Source organism: Balaenoptera physalus (genome assembly GCF_965194825.1).
Source record: "Balaenoptera physalus genome assembly, chromosome: 4".
In the NCBI taxonomy this organism is placed as follows: Eukaryota; Metazoa; Chordata; class Mammalia; order Artiodactyla; family Balaenopteridae; genus Balaenoptera; species Balaenoptera physalus.
In genome coordinates, this window is record NC_138891.1 from 19,902,206 (window position 1) to 19,921,589 (window position 19,384).

The 19,384-nt window shown below is 35.5% G+C and overlaps 1 protein-coding gene across 3 annotated transcripts in view; it reads left to right on the forward strand.

Moving 5' to 3' along the window:
• The window catches only part of NCK1 (NCK adaptor protein 1), an 84,210-nt gene that overhangs the window by 60,030 nt on the left and 4,796 nt on the right, over window positions 1-19,384 (forward strand). For 2 of the 3 annotated variants that reach the window (XM_082459183.1, XM_082459184.1), the window contains exon 2: window positions 3,149-3,392. In XM_082459183.1, coding sequence (XP_082315309.1) covers window positions 3,167-3,392 — 226 coding nt within the window. In that variant the 5' untranslated portion in view covers window positions 3,149-3,166. Of the gene's footprint in view, window positions 1-3,148; window positions 3,393-5,471; window positions 5,610-19,384 lie in introns of those variants that run through there. The other variant, XM_082459185.1, reaches the window with a different exon arrangement.

Sequence of the window (19,384 nt, forward strand, 5' to 3'; positions counted from 1 at the left end):
TGTAAGTTTTTATTTGAAAGTAATTTCAAACAGAAAAATTGCAAGAATACAAATTAATTTTTCTGGTTTCTCCCTGTTCGTCATTTCTTGAATATCACATCATCCTCTTTTTTTTAACATTATTAATTTTGGTGCTGTATATACTTGAGTCATTATTTTAGAAGACTGTGTGGTAGGTTTTGAGATGTTGCAATAACCCCCCAAAAGTATCTACCTTGTAGATGTAAAAGTATTTACCCTTGAATGCTAGGGCTTGTTGAATTCTAGATTAAAATGCATTTCCCTGAGTACATTGAAGAACTTGCTTCATCGTTGAGAAAACAGAATCAGTATTTTGGATATTCAGTATCCAAAATCAGAAGCTGATTTTATTTGCTTGCTAAACTGGGATAGCTATTTATGTAAAATAGTCTCTCTGAAGAAAGCAAAGAGCTATTCTAGGTTCAGGAGTGACTTAGGTTTGTAACATTTCCTTTCTTTGTTCTAAAAGAGTTTGCATAAATTGGAATTATTTATTCTTTGAATTTTAATAGAACTTGCCTGTGAAACCATCTGGCCCTGATGTTTTCATTATGGGAAGATTTCTTAATGACTAATTCAATTTTATTACTTTTGTCATTTTAATTTTTCTATAAATTTGTACATTTTATTTTTTCTCAGATTTATTGATCAAGTTTTTAATATTGCCATGTCTTTTGAATGTCTGTAGCATCTATAATTATGAGTCCCTTTTTATTCCTGGTAATTTGGTGTGCTTTTTTTCATTTTAAAAAAAATTTATTGAAGTATAGTTGATTTACAATGTGTTAATTTCTACTGTACAGCAAAGTGATTCAATTATACCTATATATATGTTCTTTTTCATATTCTTTTCCATTATGGTTTATCACAGGACATTGAATATAGTTCCCTGTGCTATACAGTAGGACCTTGTTTATCCATGCTATATGTAATAGTTTGCATCTGCTAATCCCAAACTCCAGTCCATCCCTCCCACACCCCCTGCCCTTGGCAACCAAAAGTCTATTCTCTATGTCTGTGAGTCTGTTTTGTAGATAAGTTCATTTGTGTCATATTTTAATAAGTGATACCATATTGTATTTGTCTTTCTCTTTCTGACTTACTTCACTTACTATGATAATCTCTAGGTCCATCCATGTTGCTGCAAATGGCATTATTTCATTCTTTTTTATGGCTGAGTAGTATTTCGTTGTATATATATACCACATCTTCTTTATCCATTCCTCTGTTGATGGGCATTTAGGTTGTTCCATGTCTTGGCTATTGTAAATAGTGCTGCAATGAACAGTGGGGTACATGTATCTTTTCAAATTATAGTTTTGTCTGGAGATATGCCCAGGAGTGGAATTGCAGGATCATATGGCAACTCTATTTTTAGTTTTTTGAGGGACCTCCATACTGGTTTTCATAGTGACTGCACCAGTTTACATCCCCACCAACAGTATAAGAGGGTTTCCTTTTCTCCACACCCTTTCCAGCATTTGTTATTTGTAGACTTTTTAATGATTGCCATTCTGACCAGTGTGAGGTGGTACCTCATTGTAGCTTTGATTTGCATATCGCTAATAGTTAGCAGTGTTGAGCATCTTTTTATGTGCCTGTTGGCCATCTATATGTCTTCTTTGGAGAAATGTCTATTTAGGTCTTCTGCCCATTTTTTGATTGGGTTGTTTGTTTTTTTGTTATTGAGTTGTATGAGCTGGTTGTATATTTTGGAAATTAAGCCTTTGTCGGTCACATCATTTGCAAATATTTTCTCCCAGTCCATAGTTTGTCTTTACGTTTTGTTTGTGGTTTCCTTTGCTGTACAAAAGCTTTTAAGTTTGCTTAGGTTCTATTTGTTTATATTTACTTTTATTTCTGTTGCCTTGGTACGATTTATGTCAGAGAATGTCTTGCGTATATTCTCTTAGAGTTTTATGGTGTCATGTCTTATATTTAAGTCTTTAAGCCATTTTAAGTTTATTTTTGTGTATGGTGTGAGGGTGTGTTCTAACTTCATTGATTTACACATGGCTGTCCAGCTTTCCCAACACCACTTGCTGAAGAGACTGTCTTTTCTCCATTGTATTTTCTTGCCTCTTTTGTTGAAGATTAATTGACCATAGGTGTGGGGGTTTATTTCTGGGCTCTCTTTTCCTTTTTTCATTGATTAGTCTTGCCAGACTGTCCATTTTTTTGTCATGACAAAGAACTACCTTTTGTTTTGTTGAGCCTTTCTTCTATATCTTTGTTTTCTGTTTCATTAAATTCTGCTTTTATTTGTATTATTTCTTTTTATCTACTTGTTTTTATGTTCTTCTTTTCTAACTGAAGACAGATGATCAGTTCATTAATTTATTTTTAACTTTTCTTATTTTTCTGATGTAACTATTTACAACTACGAATCTCCTTTTTATATACTCCTTTTGCTGCATCCCACAAAGTTAGCTGTATAGTCTTTAATTTTACTTTTAAGTATTTTCCAAATTATATTATGATTTCTTCTTTGACTCATGAGTTTTTAGAAGTTTCTAAATATTAATATATAACGTTTTTGAAAAGCTGTCTTTTTATTATAATTGTCAGAGAATATGGTTGTAGAGTGCCAAGTACATGAAAAATGTACAGACTTTTTTATGGCCTAGCATTTGATCGATTTTTGTATATGTTCTGTTTATATTCTTCTGTTTGGAAGTTATATTTGTATATGTTTATTACATCAGACTTAGCGGTTATGATGTCAGTTCTTCTTTAGCCTTACTATTTTTTTGTCTCCTTAATTTATTACTGAGGTAAACATGTTAAAAGTTGTCCTCTATGACAATGGATTTGTCAATTTTTCCTTGTGGTTCTATTTTGGAGCTATATTAATAGGTACATATAAGTTTAGCTGTTATATATATTGAATGAAACCTTTTATCATGATGTAGTTAATTTCCTTATCACTAGTAATAGTTTTGCCTTAAAGTTTTTAATATAGCTATACCAGTTTTGTATTGATTAGTATATGCCTGGTATTTTAATTTTTTTCATATTTTTATTTTCAATCATTCAGTGCTCTTTGGTTCTTAGGTGTGTTTTTTTGAAAAGCATGTAGACTACTACTAGTTAAACCTTATGTAAAATATTTTCTGTGTGGTTACAGTGCAGAAGCTGCTGAAAAATGGCAGAAGAAGTGGTGGTAGTAGCCAAATTTGATTATGTGGCCCAACAAGAACAAGAGCTGGACATCAAGAAGAATGAGAGATTGTGGCTTCTGGATGATTCTAAGTCCTGGTGGCGAGTTCGAAATTCCATGAATAAAACGGGTTTTGTGCCTTCTAACTACGTGGAAAGGAAAAACAGTGCTCGGAAAGCATCGATTGTAAAAAACCTAAAGGATACGTTAGGTAAGTTATTTTTGTATTAAAACAAGAATGACAATACTTTGTTTTAAATGAACGCTAGAGCTTGGTTCTTTGTCCTGAATTTTGGCAGCAGTGAGCAGAATCGACTAGAACGTCCCAGGGCTGGGATTTCAGCTAGGCAAGGTAAATTTGGCTCATAGCAGGGGTATTCAAGTCAGGTGTGTTCAAGGAGACCAGTGAAGGTCAGTTTCTGTAAATCTAGCTGGTGGATCTGGCCAGAGTTCAAGAGTCAAGCCAGAGTGATGCTGACCGTGGAACTTAACTCTGATCTTCTATCAGGGGCTCCTTGAACCATGAGTGCCTGTTGGAGTTTAGACAGATTCTACATCTAATTGAGATAGGGATAAAATGAGTGAGATGCAGAATATCCTCCTTGTCATCAAGGCAACTTATTTTACAGGATACATTGCTTCATTTTACATCTAATGGCTTATAGTTTGAACTGTGCTTTTAAAAACAAACCATCATTTTATTCTTATATTTGATAAAAGAGTTATAAATTGTGCATTACTGTATATTAGCATCTATAAAGCTTCTCTCTTATTTTGTTTCTCTTTTTTCCTCTTCTTTCTTCCCCTAACTGTAAAGTTAGTTTGTTTTTACTGGCCTTCCGTTAGGGCCAGAGATAGGGGAACCTACTTCACATTGGGCTTGGCCAAGCTGTGTTAGGAAGGAAATACGTGCAAATGAGGCCTACTCTGTCTCTCTCTCTCTCTCTCTTAATTCTCCTTGGCTGACAGGAAGGAATTGGGAGGGACAGAATTTCCCTCATATTCAGGCAAGCATGCTGTTACTTAATAGTTTTTGGTATATATGTAGGAGAAAAAGTAAAATTTCTCCTTGAAAAAAGATAGTTTGAGAGTAATGTGGCATGATTGATGAATATGGAATGTTATTGACTAACTGCTTTATATTAGTTTTTATTTCTTATTCAGCATTATTGTTATTCTATTGTTATTCTATTCTAAAGGTCATTTAATAAATGGAGTTACTAATCTGAATTTTCACCATGATACTTAACTGCTTTAACTAGGTTTACTTTTTTTTGAGATTTTAAGGGTTTGCAAATAAGGCCATTATTATTAGTTTTTAATAGTAGTTTTTGAATAGAAGACAATTCACATATGAATGGGAGACAGTTGGAAAGAGATTGTCCTTGAATAGCTGAAGAGACCAAAGTTAGAACCAGGAATACTTGTGATTTTGTGAATACTGGACATTTATTTAAAGCATGTTGATTAGGTGTATTAGGGAAAATTAAGGTAACTTCTATCAAGAAGGTATGCCTCATAGTGATGAAGGCACAGAAAGGACTAGGGCCACACCTAGATAAACCTTTATGTTCCTTTTTAAAAGGATAGTGGTATCCTGAGAAGTATAGCAGATGTGACAGTAATTAACAAAAGATAGTGAAAAAACTAATATAGAGCAAAGAGGAAAAACACCCCAGTTTTAGATGTGACTGCATATGAATTTTAAAAGCCTTATTAGATACAGTTTTTATTATTAATACTCCTGGGAAACATTCCATACTATTTTCTGATATTATTGAGACAGTTTTAGCAAGACTATATCTATTTAAGTTCTAGGCTATTGCTGTTAACTTTATTAGTATATTACAGTTATTGCTGTCTATTCCAGAGGACTAGTGATCTATAGTTAGCCTGTATAATGATGTAAGTCCAGCTTTTGCATCCGACAGCCTTCTTTCCTTTCTCAGAATTTCTGAATCCCTTTTTGGTAACTTAAATGTCCCATATAACTAATGGATTTTTTTCACAAATGATTGATTGTGCTGATGGAGACATTGTTTGAAGGTTAAGAAAGAAAAGGAGAAAACAAAGGAAAGAATGAATACATGAATATATTTTCAACTGTTGAAAAAAAAATACACGCTTTAAAGCTTCTTCCAAAATAAATATGAATAGTAAGGTCATATTTGTGGCCATCACGATATACTTGTTTTATAGGTTCTGTTAGAGTTCAGGGGAAAAATGTTTTGGGAAGAGAGAAGCCTCAGGAAACCTTTCTATTGCCTGGGTGTGGGCCAAGTCACATGGATTGGGTGTGGGGAGTTTCAGTGTTGCAGAACCAGGAAGTTCACCAAGAATTATCCTGAGCTGTGTTAACAAACTGACGAAGAGAACAGGGGATTTTTTTTCAGAATGGATTGGTTAAAGGTCTTTAAAGATTTTTTCAGTAAGTTAATCTGTTTATTAAATCTGTAGTTTTCTTGTAGTTTTTGAAATAGAATTTTCACTTTGTGAATTTAAAGGAAAACTATGGAGAGAACATGGTGGGTTTATATTAGGCTGGTGCTTTATATTGTTTATGAAACATAAGCTAAGTGGTGATACATCAAATATTAATAGCTTTGACTTGATAAGTAATTAAAAATTTTTTAATATCAATGTTTAACAAACAGCAAAAGGATATAAATTATTTGAGTTTGATGCAGTTAGTTCTTTGAACTTAGCATAGACATTTGAAGTGAATTAAATCAATTGTAAACATATTAAAAACAGGAGGAGAAAAAGGCTTTAAGTGAGCAAGTTCCTTCATCCTCAACATTTGAAGTAACATGATATTGTTCTGGTGCTTTTTACTTAGATTTCAGAGGACCGATGTAGAAGATAATGTTTAATAAAAGCATCAGTAAAGAGAATGTTTTGACTTAATGTTGGATTGCTATTGCTATAGCTATTGCTATTGCTATAGCTATTGCAATTGCTAGAAAATTGCTGTTTTGGTTAATGTGAGACTTGATATTTTGAAATGAATTGTGAGAGCAGCTGCATACAAAGAATATGAAAGCATTGACAGAAAATAGTGAATTCTTAGATTGTTTTTGAGTTCAGGTCATAAAGTAATTCTAATACTAACAAGAACCTCATCTGTGTATCTGCTGATAGCCTTTTTATACTCTTTATGATAGTGAACTTGATTTGGTCTCTTTGAACAGTTGCTCGGTGGTTCTAGGAAAATGAACAGAGGGATTGTTGTAGAAGTCTCTTATGTGTAAGGAGTCTAAGGAAACAGAGTAACCTGTCAAAAGATTTCGGGGCAAAGGGCAAAATGGAAAGGGAGTATAAAAGCACTTTGTTGAAAAAAAAGTTGTAATTGTAATATTAAGACTCATTCATTTCTTTAATTAACTCTGGTGGCCAAGTAAATCCTTTTAGAATATATCTCTTTTGTTTACTTTTTGGGGAGTTGTTAAAATTTTAGATCCATTTTTGGGGGTTAGTTTTCCTTTTAAAGAGCTTACTTATTCATTCATTGGTTGATCAACATTTTTATTGAGAGCCTACCCACTGCAAGCCACACAAAAATTATAGAATGAAAAACTAACACTAACTGTCACAGAACTTACATTCTGGTGAGGAGGCAGGTGGTGGTTGTTATTTATTATTAATATTTCATATCTGAGTTTGATATCTAAGTGATGTTGACCATAAATCAACTAGAAGTGGTATAAAAAGAATATACTGTATCATTGATACAGTGATTTAATATATACCATCAATACAGTATAAAATTATCTTACTCTCTATAGAGTCTTAGAAAGTTGATAGTTATTCTTAAATACATGTGTAGACTGAGAGTCAGGATTTGAGATTTATAACCAAAATATTCCTTTCCTCACTGCCTGCAGTAAGCCAAAATTTATATTTATTTAGCTTTGTAGCTGTTCACCCACCTTTTCCCTGAATAGACTTGAAAAGTAAGAGGAAACAATATATGTGCTCCTTGTGTGGTAGCCGGAATACCCTTGAGAACAAAAAGGGCACATTGTTTTAGATAAAGCAGAGAATAATAAAAAGCAGTAATTTATCTTACTTCATATAAATCAAATGAACAGATAAAAATACAAAAAAATTAAATAAAAACCTGTACTGGAAAGAACATCATTTATATGTATTTAGAATTCCTTTGTTCTGCTCCCAGATATATCACTTCTTGGCCATGTGGCCAAGGGTATATAACTTTCCTGATTTCCTGTTCCTTATTTGTAAAGGAGAGAGTTGGGCAAGTCCAGATGATCCTGGAAAGTCCCTTCTGACTCTGAAAGTCTTTAGTCCTGGTAAACAACTGATAAGTCTTACATGTGGTATAGAAATCAGGGTAAAGTCCATAAGGGAGAAACTGGTTTTGAAGAAGGAGGAACATAACAGAATTATAGTTCCCTAAAGAATTAGCAAGAATCAGTAATACTTTCTTAGGCCTCATTCTATTGAACACTTGTTTACTCTGTGATTTAGATGGAAGGGAAATGACATGCTTAAGGTAAAGACCTAATGATGGAAGTATAACTAGTACATTGAGTTCAGAAATTTATTTGAAAGCTAAAAACTGAGAAATAAACAAGATGAATAGAAACAGACATTAATGTAAAATTCTACATTAAGTTTTTAAAAGGAATTGGAAAAAGTTGCTGAGAATCTGTCCTGGCTGCAATTTACATGAGTGCAAGACTTAGTAGGAGCTGCTGTGATAATGTAGGTGCTAAAAAAAAATCTCAACACACTGTGTGATGGCATTGATTCAAATCTACGAGGCACTCAGGTGAAGGGATGCAGTAGTTCCCTTGTGTGTGTGCTGGCCAAATAAAACATGACATCGTCTATTCACTTTGGATAAATATACTTTAACAGTGATATTGAGAAACTCAGATGCTTCCAAATACTAGCATGAAGTATATAAAAGGATTTGGAAACCAGGTTACATAAAGAATAGTTATGGGTACAAAGATTTGCCTTAGGGAGAGGACAACTATTGTGTGAAGATGGAATATTTACAGTGCTTAACCAGATTCTTAAAAACTTTTGAGGAGTTAATAGTACATTGTTTTGGTCAAGAAACAGTGCTATAGGAAGAAAGAAGCAAGACTAGTGGATTGTAGTGAGGGGAAGATTGAAAGCTATACTAATGCTTTTGTTTTTTTAAACTAAGCTAATGATAAAAGTGACTGCCTCAGAGTTATGCACATCCTCAGTGCATATACCTGAGTGTTTCCCTCCCAACTCTGAAAAAGTAAATGCCAGAAGCACTAGGAGGTAGGAAAGTAATAACCACCATTGATTGAGTGCCTGCTAGGTGCTATGCACTGTGCTGAGTGCTTTACATATAAACTTTAAAAAAGTCTTTACAAAAATTTTCTGAGATAGGTACTTACTGCACACCACCATTTCACAAACAAGGACACTGGAGTTTAAAGAAGATTAAATAACTTGACCAAGATCAGATTAACCAGTAAGTAATAGCACTAAAGTGTAAACTTAGGGTCTCTTTTGTTAAGAGTTTCCCTAGTGCACACATTATGACTATAGAGTAGGGAAAAGATTAGAGTCAGATAAGTAATGGATTGAAAAGATTTGATGCAAAAGGGACTGATTAAAATTAGGATTGTGGTGAACTAACTGTGAAGCTGGGAAAAATTTAGAAAAGATAATACATTGATCTGAGGGAGCCTGCTTGTTGTGGAATGATCTAATTGTTGCTGATGATAACATACTTGAGAAATTAAGAGATACTGATACTTTACATTTATATAATTTTGTAAAGTACTTTTGCATCTACTCTCTCATTGATAGCATGAGATTGGAAGGACTGTTTTTAAGCAGTGGAAACAAAGGGCAATAAACAGGCCCTTCTGGAAGATTTGTAAGCAGGGGAAGATTATGATTGATTATGCATGCATTTGTCAGTCATTCACAAGATAAACAGGACTTTGTGTTGCACAGAAAACAAATATTCTAAGCTTATATTCTTTCTCTGAACTATTTCTGGCCTCTAAGATTAAAATAGGTTGTTTTGGTGTTTTCCCACTTAGGGCTTTAATTGTTGGGTCTGTCCAAAGATTCTTCACAGTTTTTTTGGACAAGGTTGATTAGTCTTAGACATTATATTTTTCAGAATCAAAAGAAAAATATTTTAGAACTAGCCTTTATTTTCAGGTTTAGAATTTTATATTTGCTTATATCAGTATTCAGTTTAATCAGTTTAATAAACACATTGATCATCTGCTGTATATACAGTTCTACATAGTATAGGAAATGCAAAAGATCAGTGAGACATTAAAAATGCTCCTCTCTGGAAGCTTATGCTCTAGTAGATGGGCTTAAAAGACAAACACAGGAAATGCTAGTATACAAGTGCCTCAGAAGTACAAGGTACTGGGGTACTTAAAAAAGGAGAACTTACATATCATTGAGGGTGACGATGGGGAATGAAGGATGTTGAAAAACATGAAGCAGAAAGATAAATAAAATAATAAAGTTGTTATTTGAAATGACACTTCTTGAATGGGTAGATTTTTGAAAGGCAGAAGTTTTAATAAGGTTTTGCTAAGAAACTAACAAGGTAAACTAAGTCATGAAGGTAGAAACATCTAATTCAGGGGATTTAAGTGGCCCATTCTTATTAAAATTTAGGGTAGTTTTAGTGCAGGGTGTTATAGAAAGATGCTTTTGTTTAACATTTACTCTGTGTACTGTACTATTACTTTACATTATTTTATTCAGTTCTCACAACACTCATGGTAAGTGCTGTTTCCTCCATTTCTGAGCTCAGAAAAGTGAAGTAGCTTGCTCAAGTTTCCACAGTTAGTAAGAAGCATACCTGGGATTTGAACTCAAAGGCTGTTTCAAGGTCTACACTGTTTTCTATAGTCTATACCAGGGGTGCCCAACCCCTGGGCTGCGGACCGATACCGATCCGCAGCCTGTTAGGAACCTGGCAGCACAGCAGGAGATGAGTGGCGGGCCAGTGAGCAAAGCTTCATCTGCCGCTCCCCATTGCCTGAACCATCATCATCCCATCCACGCCCCACCCCATCCTTGGAAAAATAAAATTGTCTTCCTTGAAACTGGTCCCTGATGCCAAAAAGGTTGGGGGCCACTGGTCTATACCATAAGCCTGGAAAGGAAGGCTTGAGGACATTCTAGAGAGGGCTGTGGATTCCAGGCAGAGTATTTCTCTTAATCTGTTAGGCAGGAGAGCCACTGTTGGCTTTTGAGCAATAGGGTCATGTGATTGTAGCTGTAATATAAGATTAGACTGGATGATGTGGATGATGGGCTGAAGTGAGATAGATTGGATTAGTAAAAAAAAAACTAGTTAGTGGGTAGTGAAGGCTCAAGCACAACAACATAAGCCTGAACTAGCACATGAATAGTGGAAATGGAAAGTGTTGGCAGAAAGGACATATGATGACTTTAAGGATTTGATGTGTGAATCTTCTAAGAAAATAATTTTTATGATGTAAAATTCATGAAGTTAACTGTTTTAAAGTGTACAGTTCAGTGGTATTTAGTACATTAACAATGTTGTGCAACCATCACATCTGTCTAATTCCAAACTATTTTCATCACCCAAAAGGAAACCCCATTCCCATTAAACAGTTGCTCCCATTACCCCTTCCCTTTAGCTTCTGGCAACCACTAATCTGCTTTCTGTCTATATGGATTTACCTATTCCGGCTATGTCATATAAGTGGAATCATACAATATGTAACCTTTTGTGTCTAGTTTCTTTCACTCAGCATACTGTTTTTGAGGTTCATTCATGTTGTAGCATGTATCACTACTTCATCCCTTTTATGGCTGAATAATATTGAATTATATGGATATACCACATTTTGTGTGTCCATTCATCTGTGGATGGACATTTGGGTCATTTCCATCTTTTGGTTATTGTGGATAGTGAAGCTATGAACACTTGTGTACAAGTATTTATTTGAATACCTGTTTTCAGTTCTTTTGGGTATATACCTAGGGGTGGAATTATGGTAGTTCTGTGTTCAACATTTTGAGGAACCATCAGCTGTTTCCCACAGCAGTAGCACCATTTTACATTTTGACCAGAGGGGTTCCCGTTTCTCCATATCCTCATCAACACTTATTTTCCTTTTTTTTTGGTTTGGTTTAATTTGGTTTTATTATAGCCATCCTAGTAGGATGTGAAGTGGTATCAGTATTTCATTGTCGGAGTTCCCTGGTGCCACAGTGGTTAAGAATCTGCCTGCCAACGCAGGGGACACGGGTTCGAGCTCTGGTCCGGGAAAATCCCACATGCCATGGAGCAACTAAGCCCGTGCGCCACAGCTACTGAGCCTGTGCTCTAGAGCCCGTGAGCCACAACTACTGAGCCTGTGTGGCAGAACTACTGAAGCCTGTGCGTCTAGAGCCCGTGCTCCACAGCATGAGAAGCCTACGCACCGCAATGAAGAGTAGCCCCTGCTTGCCGCAACTAGAGAAAGCCCCTCACGCAGCAACGAAGACCCAGCGCAACCAAAAATAAATAAAATTGATTCTTTAAAAAAAAAAAAAAATTCATGTGGTTTTGACTTGCATTTCCCTAATGACTCATGATGTTGAGCATCTTTTCGTGTGCTTTTGGGTATTTGTACAATCTCCTTGGAGAATTATTTATTCAAGTCCTTTGTCCATTTTTGAGATAGGTTGTTTTTCGTTTTGTTCGTGGGTTCTAAGAGTTCTTTATATATGTTCTGGATAGAGACCCTTATCAGCATTATGATTCGCAAATATTCTTCTCTAATTCTGTAGGTTGTCTTTTCACTTTCTTGGTAGTGTCCTTTGCACAAGTGTTTTTTATTTTAATGAAGTACAGTTTATCTTTTTTTTTTTTTTTTTTGGTGTCAAATCTAAGAATCTGTTGCTAAATCCAAGGTCATGAGACTTTTCCCTATGTTATCTTCTGAGTGTTTTAAAGTTTTAACTCTCCATTTTGAGTTAATATTTGTATGTGCTATGAAGTAGGAATCCAACTTCGTTCTTTTGCCTGTGGATATGCAGTTGTCCCAGCATCATTTGTTGAAGAGACCATTCTTTCCTCCATTAAATGGTCTTGGCACCCTTCTCAAGGTCAAAGTCAAAAAATATGGAGCAACTGGAATAGAATTGAGTTATTTCAGAACTCTCAATTCTTTTCCATTGGTCTATTCATCATTCCTTTCATGCCAGTACTACACTGTTTTGAGTACTGTGGCTTTGTAGTAAGTTTTGAAGTTGGGAAGTGTGAGTCCGTCAACTTGATTGTTTTGGCTATTTGGGATAACTTGCGATTCCATATGAATTTTAGGATCAGCTTTTTCCATTTCTGCAAAAAAAAGGATGTTGGTACTTTGATAAGGATTACATTGAATCTGTGGATCACTTTGGATAGTTTAGTCATCCCTTGGTATCTGCAGGGGTTTGGTTCCAGTACCCCCTGCAGATAACCAAAACTCAAGGATGCTCAAGTTTTTTGTATAAAATGGCATAGTATTTGCATTAACCTACACACATCCTCCTATATACTTTAAATCATCTCTCGCTTACTTATAATACCTAATACAATGTAAATTCTGTGTAAATAGTTTCTGGTGCATGGCACGTTTACATTTTCCTTTTTGGAACTTTCTGGAGTTTTTTTTCCCAAATATTTTTGATCTGAGGTTGTTTGAATCCACAGATACGAACCCATGGATACTGAGGGCCACCTGTATTGCCATCTAAAAATACTAAGTTTTCAAATGCATAAACACAGAATGTCTTTCCATTTATTTAGGTCTTCTTTAATTTCTTTCAGCAATATTTTATAGTGTTTAGTGTACAAGTCTTGGACCTCTTGGATTAAATTTATTTCTGTATATTTTATTCTTAATGCTATTAAAACTTGAATTTTAAAAATTTCCTGGGACTTCCCTGGGGGCACAGTGGCTAAGAATCTGCCTGCCAATGCAGGGGACATGGGTTCGAGCCCTGGTCTGGGAAGATCCCACATGCTGCAGAGCAGCTGAGCCTGTGTGTCATCGCTACTGAGCGTACGCTCTAGAGCCCGTGAGCCACAACTCCTGAGCCTGCGTGCCACGACTGCTGAAGCATGTGTGCCTAGAGCCTGTGCTCCGCAACAAAGAGAAGCCACCGCAATGAGAAGCCCACGCACAACGAAGAGTAGCCCTGCTCGCCACAACTAGAGAAAGCCTGTGCGCAGCAACGAAGACCCAACGCAGCCTAAATAAATAAATAAGTAAATAAGTAAAAGATAAGGAAGGAGCCCAGTAAGGTTTGGGGGTTTAAGAGCACAGGAAAAAAAAAATATCCTCTTCAGATTGTTCATTGCTAGTATATAGAAATACACTGATTTTTTTGTGTTTTTGTATCTTCCAACTTGGCTAAGTTATTGGTTCTAGCTTTTTTGTGTGTGAATTCTTTAGGATTTTCTATATAAGATCATGTCATCTGTGAATAAAGATTATTTTACTTCTTCCTTTCCAGTTTGGCTATCTCTTATTTCTTTATCTTGCCTAATTGCTCTGGCTAGCACCTCTCATACAGTGTTAAATAGAAGTGGTGAAAGAGGGCATTTATGTCTTGTTCTTGATCTTAGGGGAAAAGCTTTCTGTCTTTCTCTACTGAGTGTGATGATAACCATGGTTTTTTCATAAATGCCCTTTATTGTGTTGAGGAAATTCCCTTCTATTCCTAGTTTGCTGACCATTTTTACCATGAAAGGGTGTTTTATCACTTTTATCATGAAAATCCCAAATTGGTACTTGCAGTACTTTTGTGGACATTTGCCAAGGGCAAAAAATTCGAGTTGCTAGCAGAGGTCAAACAAGGTGACCTCTCATTTCAGCTCTCATACTGCAAATAAGTGCCCTTTTTGAAGTTTAATGCCACGTGTGTGTGTGTGTGTGTGTGTGTGTGTGTGTGTGTGTGTGTGATTTTACTGTTTAAAATGGTGCCCAAGCATAGTGCTAAAGTATTGTCTAGTGTTCCTAAGTGTAAGAAAGCTTTGATTTGCTTTATGGAAAAAATATGTGTGCTAGGTAAGCTTCCTTCAGGCATGAGTTTATAGTGTTGGCCATGAGTTCAGTGTCAGTGAATCAAAAATTTATATTAAATAAAGTGTCTTTAAAGAGAAACACACATAACAAAAATGTTGTGAACAGAGTATCCCCTAGGAGCAGTGGTTCAGTATGCTAATTAAGTATTCATGGTCACTTTATAGAACAGAGCCACCATGAATAACAAAAATTGACTGTTGAGGATATTTATATCTATATTCATAAAGGAAAGGATATTGGTCAGTAGTTTTCTTGTGATATCTTTATGTCTTTGGTATCTAGGTAATGCTGGCCTCATGGAATGAGTTATGAAATGTTTCCTTCTCTTTTGGTAGAAGTTTGAGAAAAAAATGTTTGGTAGAATTCACAAGTCAAGTTATCTGGTTCTGGGCCTTTCCTTGTTGAGAAGTGTTGATTACTGATTCAGTCTTTTACTTCTTATAAGTCTATCCACATTTTCTGTTTCTTCTTGAGTCATTTTTGGTAGTTTGTGTGTTTCTAGCAATTTTTTCTTTTCATGTAGGTTTTCTAATTTATTGGCATATAGTTGTTTGTAGTATTCTTTTATTTCTGTAAGGTTTCTAGTAATGTCCCCACTTCAGTTCTGATTTTAGTAATTTAATAAGTCTTTTCTCTTTTTTTTTCTTGGTCAGTCTCGCTAAAGATTTGTCAGTTTTGATGTTTTCAAAGGTTTCATTGTTTCTTTGTTGTTTTTCTGTACTCTTTGTGTTTACCTGTGCTCTAATCTTTATTATTTCCTTCCTTCTGCTAGCTTCTGCTTGATCTTTTTTTAGTTCTTTAAGCAGTAAAGTTAGGTTATTGATTTCAGATTGATTTTCTTTTTTAATGTAAGCTGGTAGAGCTATAAATTTCCCTGTGAGCACTGCTTTTGCTGTAGCCTATAGGTTTTAGTATATTGTGTTTTCATTTTCATTTATCTCAATGTATTTTCTAATCTCACCTGTAATTTTTTTTTTGACCTACTAGTTGTTTGTGTGTGTTGATTAATTTCCATATATTTGTAAATTTTCCAGTTTTCCTTTCTGTTATTGATTCTGAATTTCATTCCACTGTGGTCAGAGAAGATATTTTATATGATTTCAGTTTCATGGTCTTTTGTTCTATCCATTACTGAAAGTGAGGTATTGAAATCTCCAACTGTATTGTAGAACTGTCAATTTCTCCCTTTAATTCTGTTAGTTTTTGCTTTATTATATGTCTTGTGGCTCTGTTGTTAGGTGTGTATATATCTATAATTGTTAAATCTTCCTCATGGATTGACTTCTTATCAACATATAATGTCCTTTGTCTCCTGTAACAATTTTTGTCTTAAAGTCTGTGCTCTCTTTTGTTACCGTTTTCATGGAATGTCTTTTTGCATCCTTTCACTTTCAAGCCTGTTTGCATCTTTGGATCGGAAGTTAGTGTCTTATAGATAGCATAGTGTTGGATCATATTTTTTTAATCCATTCTGCCAACCTTTACCTTTTAATCCAACATTTCAAGAAATTACTGGTAAGGAAGGCCTTCTGATACTTTGCTGTTTGTTTTTCTATATGTCTTATACCTTTTTCCCCCTCAATTCTTTTATTACTGCCTTTTATAATTGATTTTTTTCATATCTTAATTGGAGTATAACTGCTTTACAACGTTGTGTTAGTTTCTGCTGTACAACAAAGTGAATCAGCTGTATGTATATATATATCCTTATATTCCCTCCCTCTTCAGCCTCCCTCCCACCCTCCCTAACCCACCCCTTAGGTCATCACAAAGCATCAAGCTGATCTCCCTGTGCTATGCAGCAGCTTCTCACTAGCCATCCATTTTACATTTGGTAGTGTATATATGTCAGTGCTACTCTCTCACTTTATCCCAGCTTCCCCTTCCCCTGCTGTGTCCTCAAGTCCATTCTCTACATCTGCATCTTTATTCCTGCCCTGCCTGCCACTAGGTTCATCAGCACCATTTTTTTTAGATTCCATATAAGTGCATTAGCATACGGTATTTGTTTTTCTCTTTCTGACTTACTTCACTCTGTATGACAGACTCTGGGTCCATCCACCTCATTACAAATAACTCAATTTCGTTCCTTTTTATGGCTGAGTAATATTCCATTGTATATATGAATGACATCATCTTTATCCATTCATCTGTTGATGGACATTTAGGTTGCTTCCATGTCCTAGCTATGGTAAATAGTGCTGCAGTGAACATTGTGGTACATGTATCTTTTTGAGTTATGGTTTTCTCAGGGTATATGCCCAGCAGTGGGATGGCTGGGTCATATGGTAGTTCTATTTTTAGTTTTTTAAGGAACCTCCATACTGTTTTCCATAGTGGCTGTATCAATTTACATTCCTACCAACAGTGCAGGAGGATTCCCTTTTCTCCACACACTCTTCAGCATTTATTGTTTGCAGATTTTTTTGATGATGGCCTTTCTGACTGGTGTGAGGTGATACCTCATTGTGGTTTTGATTTGCATTTCTCTAGTGATTAGTGATGTTGAGCATCTTTTTGTGTGTTTGTTGGCAATCTGTATGTCTTCTTTGGAGAAATGTCTATTTAGGTCTTCTGCCCATTTTTGGATTGGGTTGTTTGTTTTTTTGATATTGAGCTGCATTAACTGCTTGTATATTTTGGAGATTACTCCTTTGTCAGTTGCTTCGTTTGCATATAATTGATTTTATTATGATGTACATTTTGTTTCCCTTCTCATTTCTTTTTCAATGTGTTTAGTTTTTTTCTTAGTGATTATCCTGTGGATTACAATTAGCATCTTAACTTTTTAACAGTCAAGTTTGCAGTAACGCAAATTTAGCTTCAATAGTATACAAAAATCTGCTCTTTTATAGTTTTGTCTTTATACATTGTGTGCCCATTAACCTAGATTTGAAATTACCGTTTTATATATTTGCATCTTAAATCATATAGGAATAAAAGAGGACTTACAAGCTAAAAACGTAACTGGTTTTTATATTTACAGTGTAGCTACCTTTACCACTGTTCTTCATATGACTTCAGTGTCCTTTCATCTCTGCCTGGAGGATTCTCTTTAGCGTTTTTTGTAGCACACGTGTAGTGTGACAAATTCCTTCAGTTTTTGTTTACCTTGGGAGTATCTTAACTTCTTCAGTTTTAAAGGACAGTTTTGCTGGACATGGAATTCTTTTTTTTTTTAACATCTTTATTAGAGTATAATTGCTTTACAATGGTGTGTTAGTTTCTGCTCTATAACAAAGTGAATCAGTTATACATATACATATGTCCCCATATCTCTTCCCTCTTGCATCTCCCTCCCTCCCACCCTCCCTATCCCACCCCTCTAGGTGGTCACAAAGCACTGAGCTGATCTCCCTGTGCTATGTGGCTGCTTCCCACTAGCTATCTATTTTACGTTTGATAGTGTATATATATGGACATGGAATTCTTGATTGATACTTTTTTCTTTCAGCATCAGCTTCTACCTTGTCTCTAGGGTTTGTTGTTGCTCCTTATTGTGGTTGTTCTGTTTGCTTGTTTAGTGACTTTTCTAAACTATTTTCATAAAGTCTGTGTCATTGTATGACCACTGAAATGTGTTCTTTTGCTTAGTTGTCAGCTAGTGTTTTGAAAGAGTTTTCTTAAACACGTGAAACCAAAAGAAAAAGAAAAAAAAACCTCTTTCAACACTTAGCCAGGCCATTTGCGACTCTTCCTTAGCCTTTACTTACTGCTTCTTCAGAGCTTGAAGGTCAGCAATAGGTGAAAGCTCGGGGTCTTCTCAGGCCTTTGCTGAACAAGTGCCAGTTCTGGCTATGTGTGTGGCTTTCTTGATTTTCTGGTATACACAGGGGCTTTTCAAAGCCCTTATTACCCCATGTGCATCCTTACTCAAACTTTTCCTTCCTAGGATTTTTTTATCTGTTTCTTATCCGAGTTGTTGTTTCTTATACCAGTCTGCTGCATCAATTAAATGATTTCATCAGAAAACATCCTAGCCCTGGGAATGCTCCAAGTCAGGTGAAACCAAGGCAAGCCATTGTGCCGGTCCTTCAGGTAGCTTCCAGATAGGTTGAAATGCACAATTACAATTCTTTGTGAATAATATCTGTATTGTTCTGTCTGGCATTAGGAGTTCAGTTTGCTATCCTCACAGCTACCGCTGATTTGGGATTTAAGAGATATTAGGCAGGCAGCTTAAAATGCTACAGTGCTCTCCTACTACAAAGCAGCAGCTTCTTTATTCACTAAGCCTAGCTAGTTTTTATAAGTTTTTTACTAGATTCTGGAATTCCGCAAAACTTGATTTTGACAGTATTCGCCAGCTCATTAATTACTCTTTTGGAGGGATGGAACCCTAGAGTTCCCCGCTGTGCCAGAAATCCGTGATGTATGAATTTTTCATGATGATGATACAGCATTAACCAGAAGGAAGGAAATTGGGAGGGAGGGAGTTAGTTGATTTATGGATCTTGGAGAGGTTATTTTTATTTGGACATGGAGGTTGTATTTGAGGTGCTGATGGTACATTCATTCTGTAGATGTCTAGTGACAGTTGGAATTGTAATGCTTGAATTCCAGCTTAGAGCTACAAAGAGGCCTTGGAACCTTCTATACAGAAGTTATAGAAAGTGAAAGTGTATGATTTCCTTGAAGCAGAGGCTAAGTCCAAGCATGGCATCTTGGGAAACACTTTCAACAAAGGAATCATTCACTTGTTCTTTCAGCAAACATTCACTTTGTTCCTGCTACTAGTATAGTTACTGCTAAGTGCTGGAGATACAAGGTAATAAGATCCAGGTTACTGCCCCCAGGAAACTCACTCCTTTATTAGATGGACAAGTAACCAAGTACAATGCAATTTTATAACAAGGTTTAGAGGAGCCCAGACAGAAGAACACAAGAATATTTAAACAGGTCAGTAGGGAAAACAGGAGACTCTTGGGGAAATTAAAGAAGGAGAAAATGTTGTACAGAGTTATCTGTGATCTTCGTTGCTGTATAGAGAGTTTGAAAAGACCGAGGGCTCTAAAAGGGAATGATTTGGCAGTGAAGAGATGACAGTTTTTTTTTTTAAACCAATTCTTTATTTATTTATTTATTTATTTATTTATTTATTTATTTATTTATTTATGGCTGT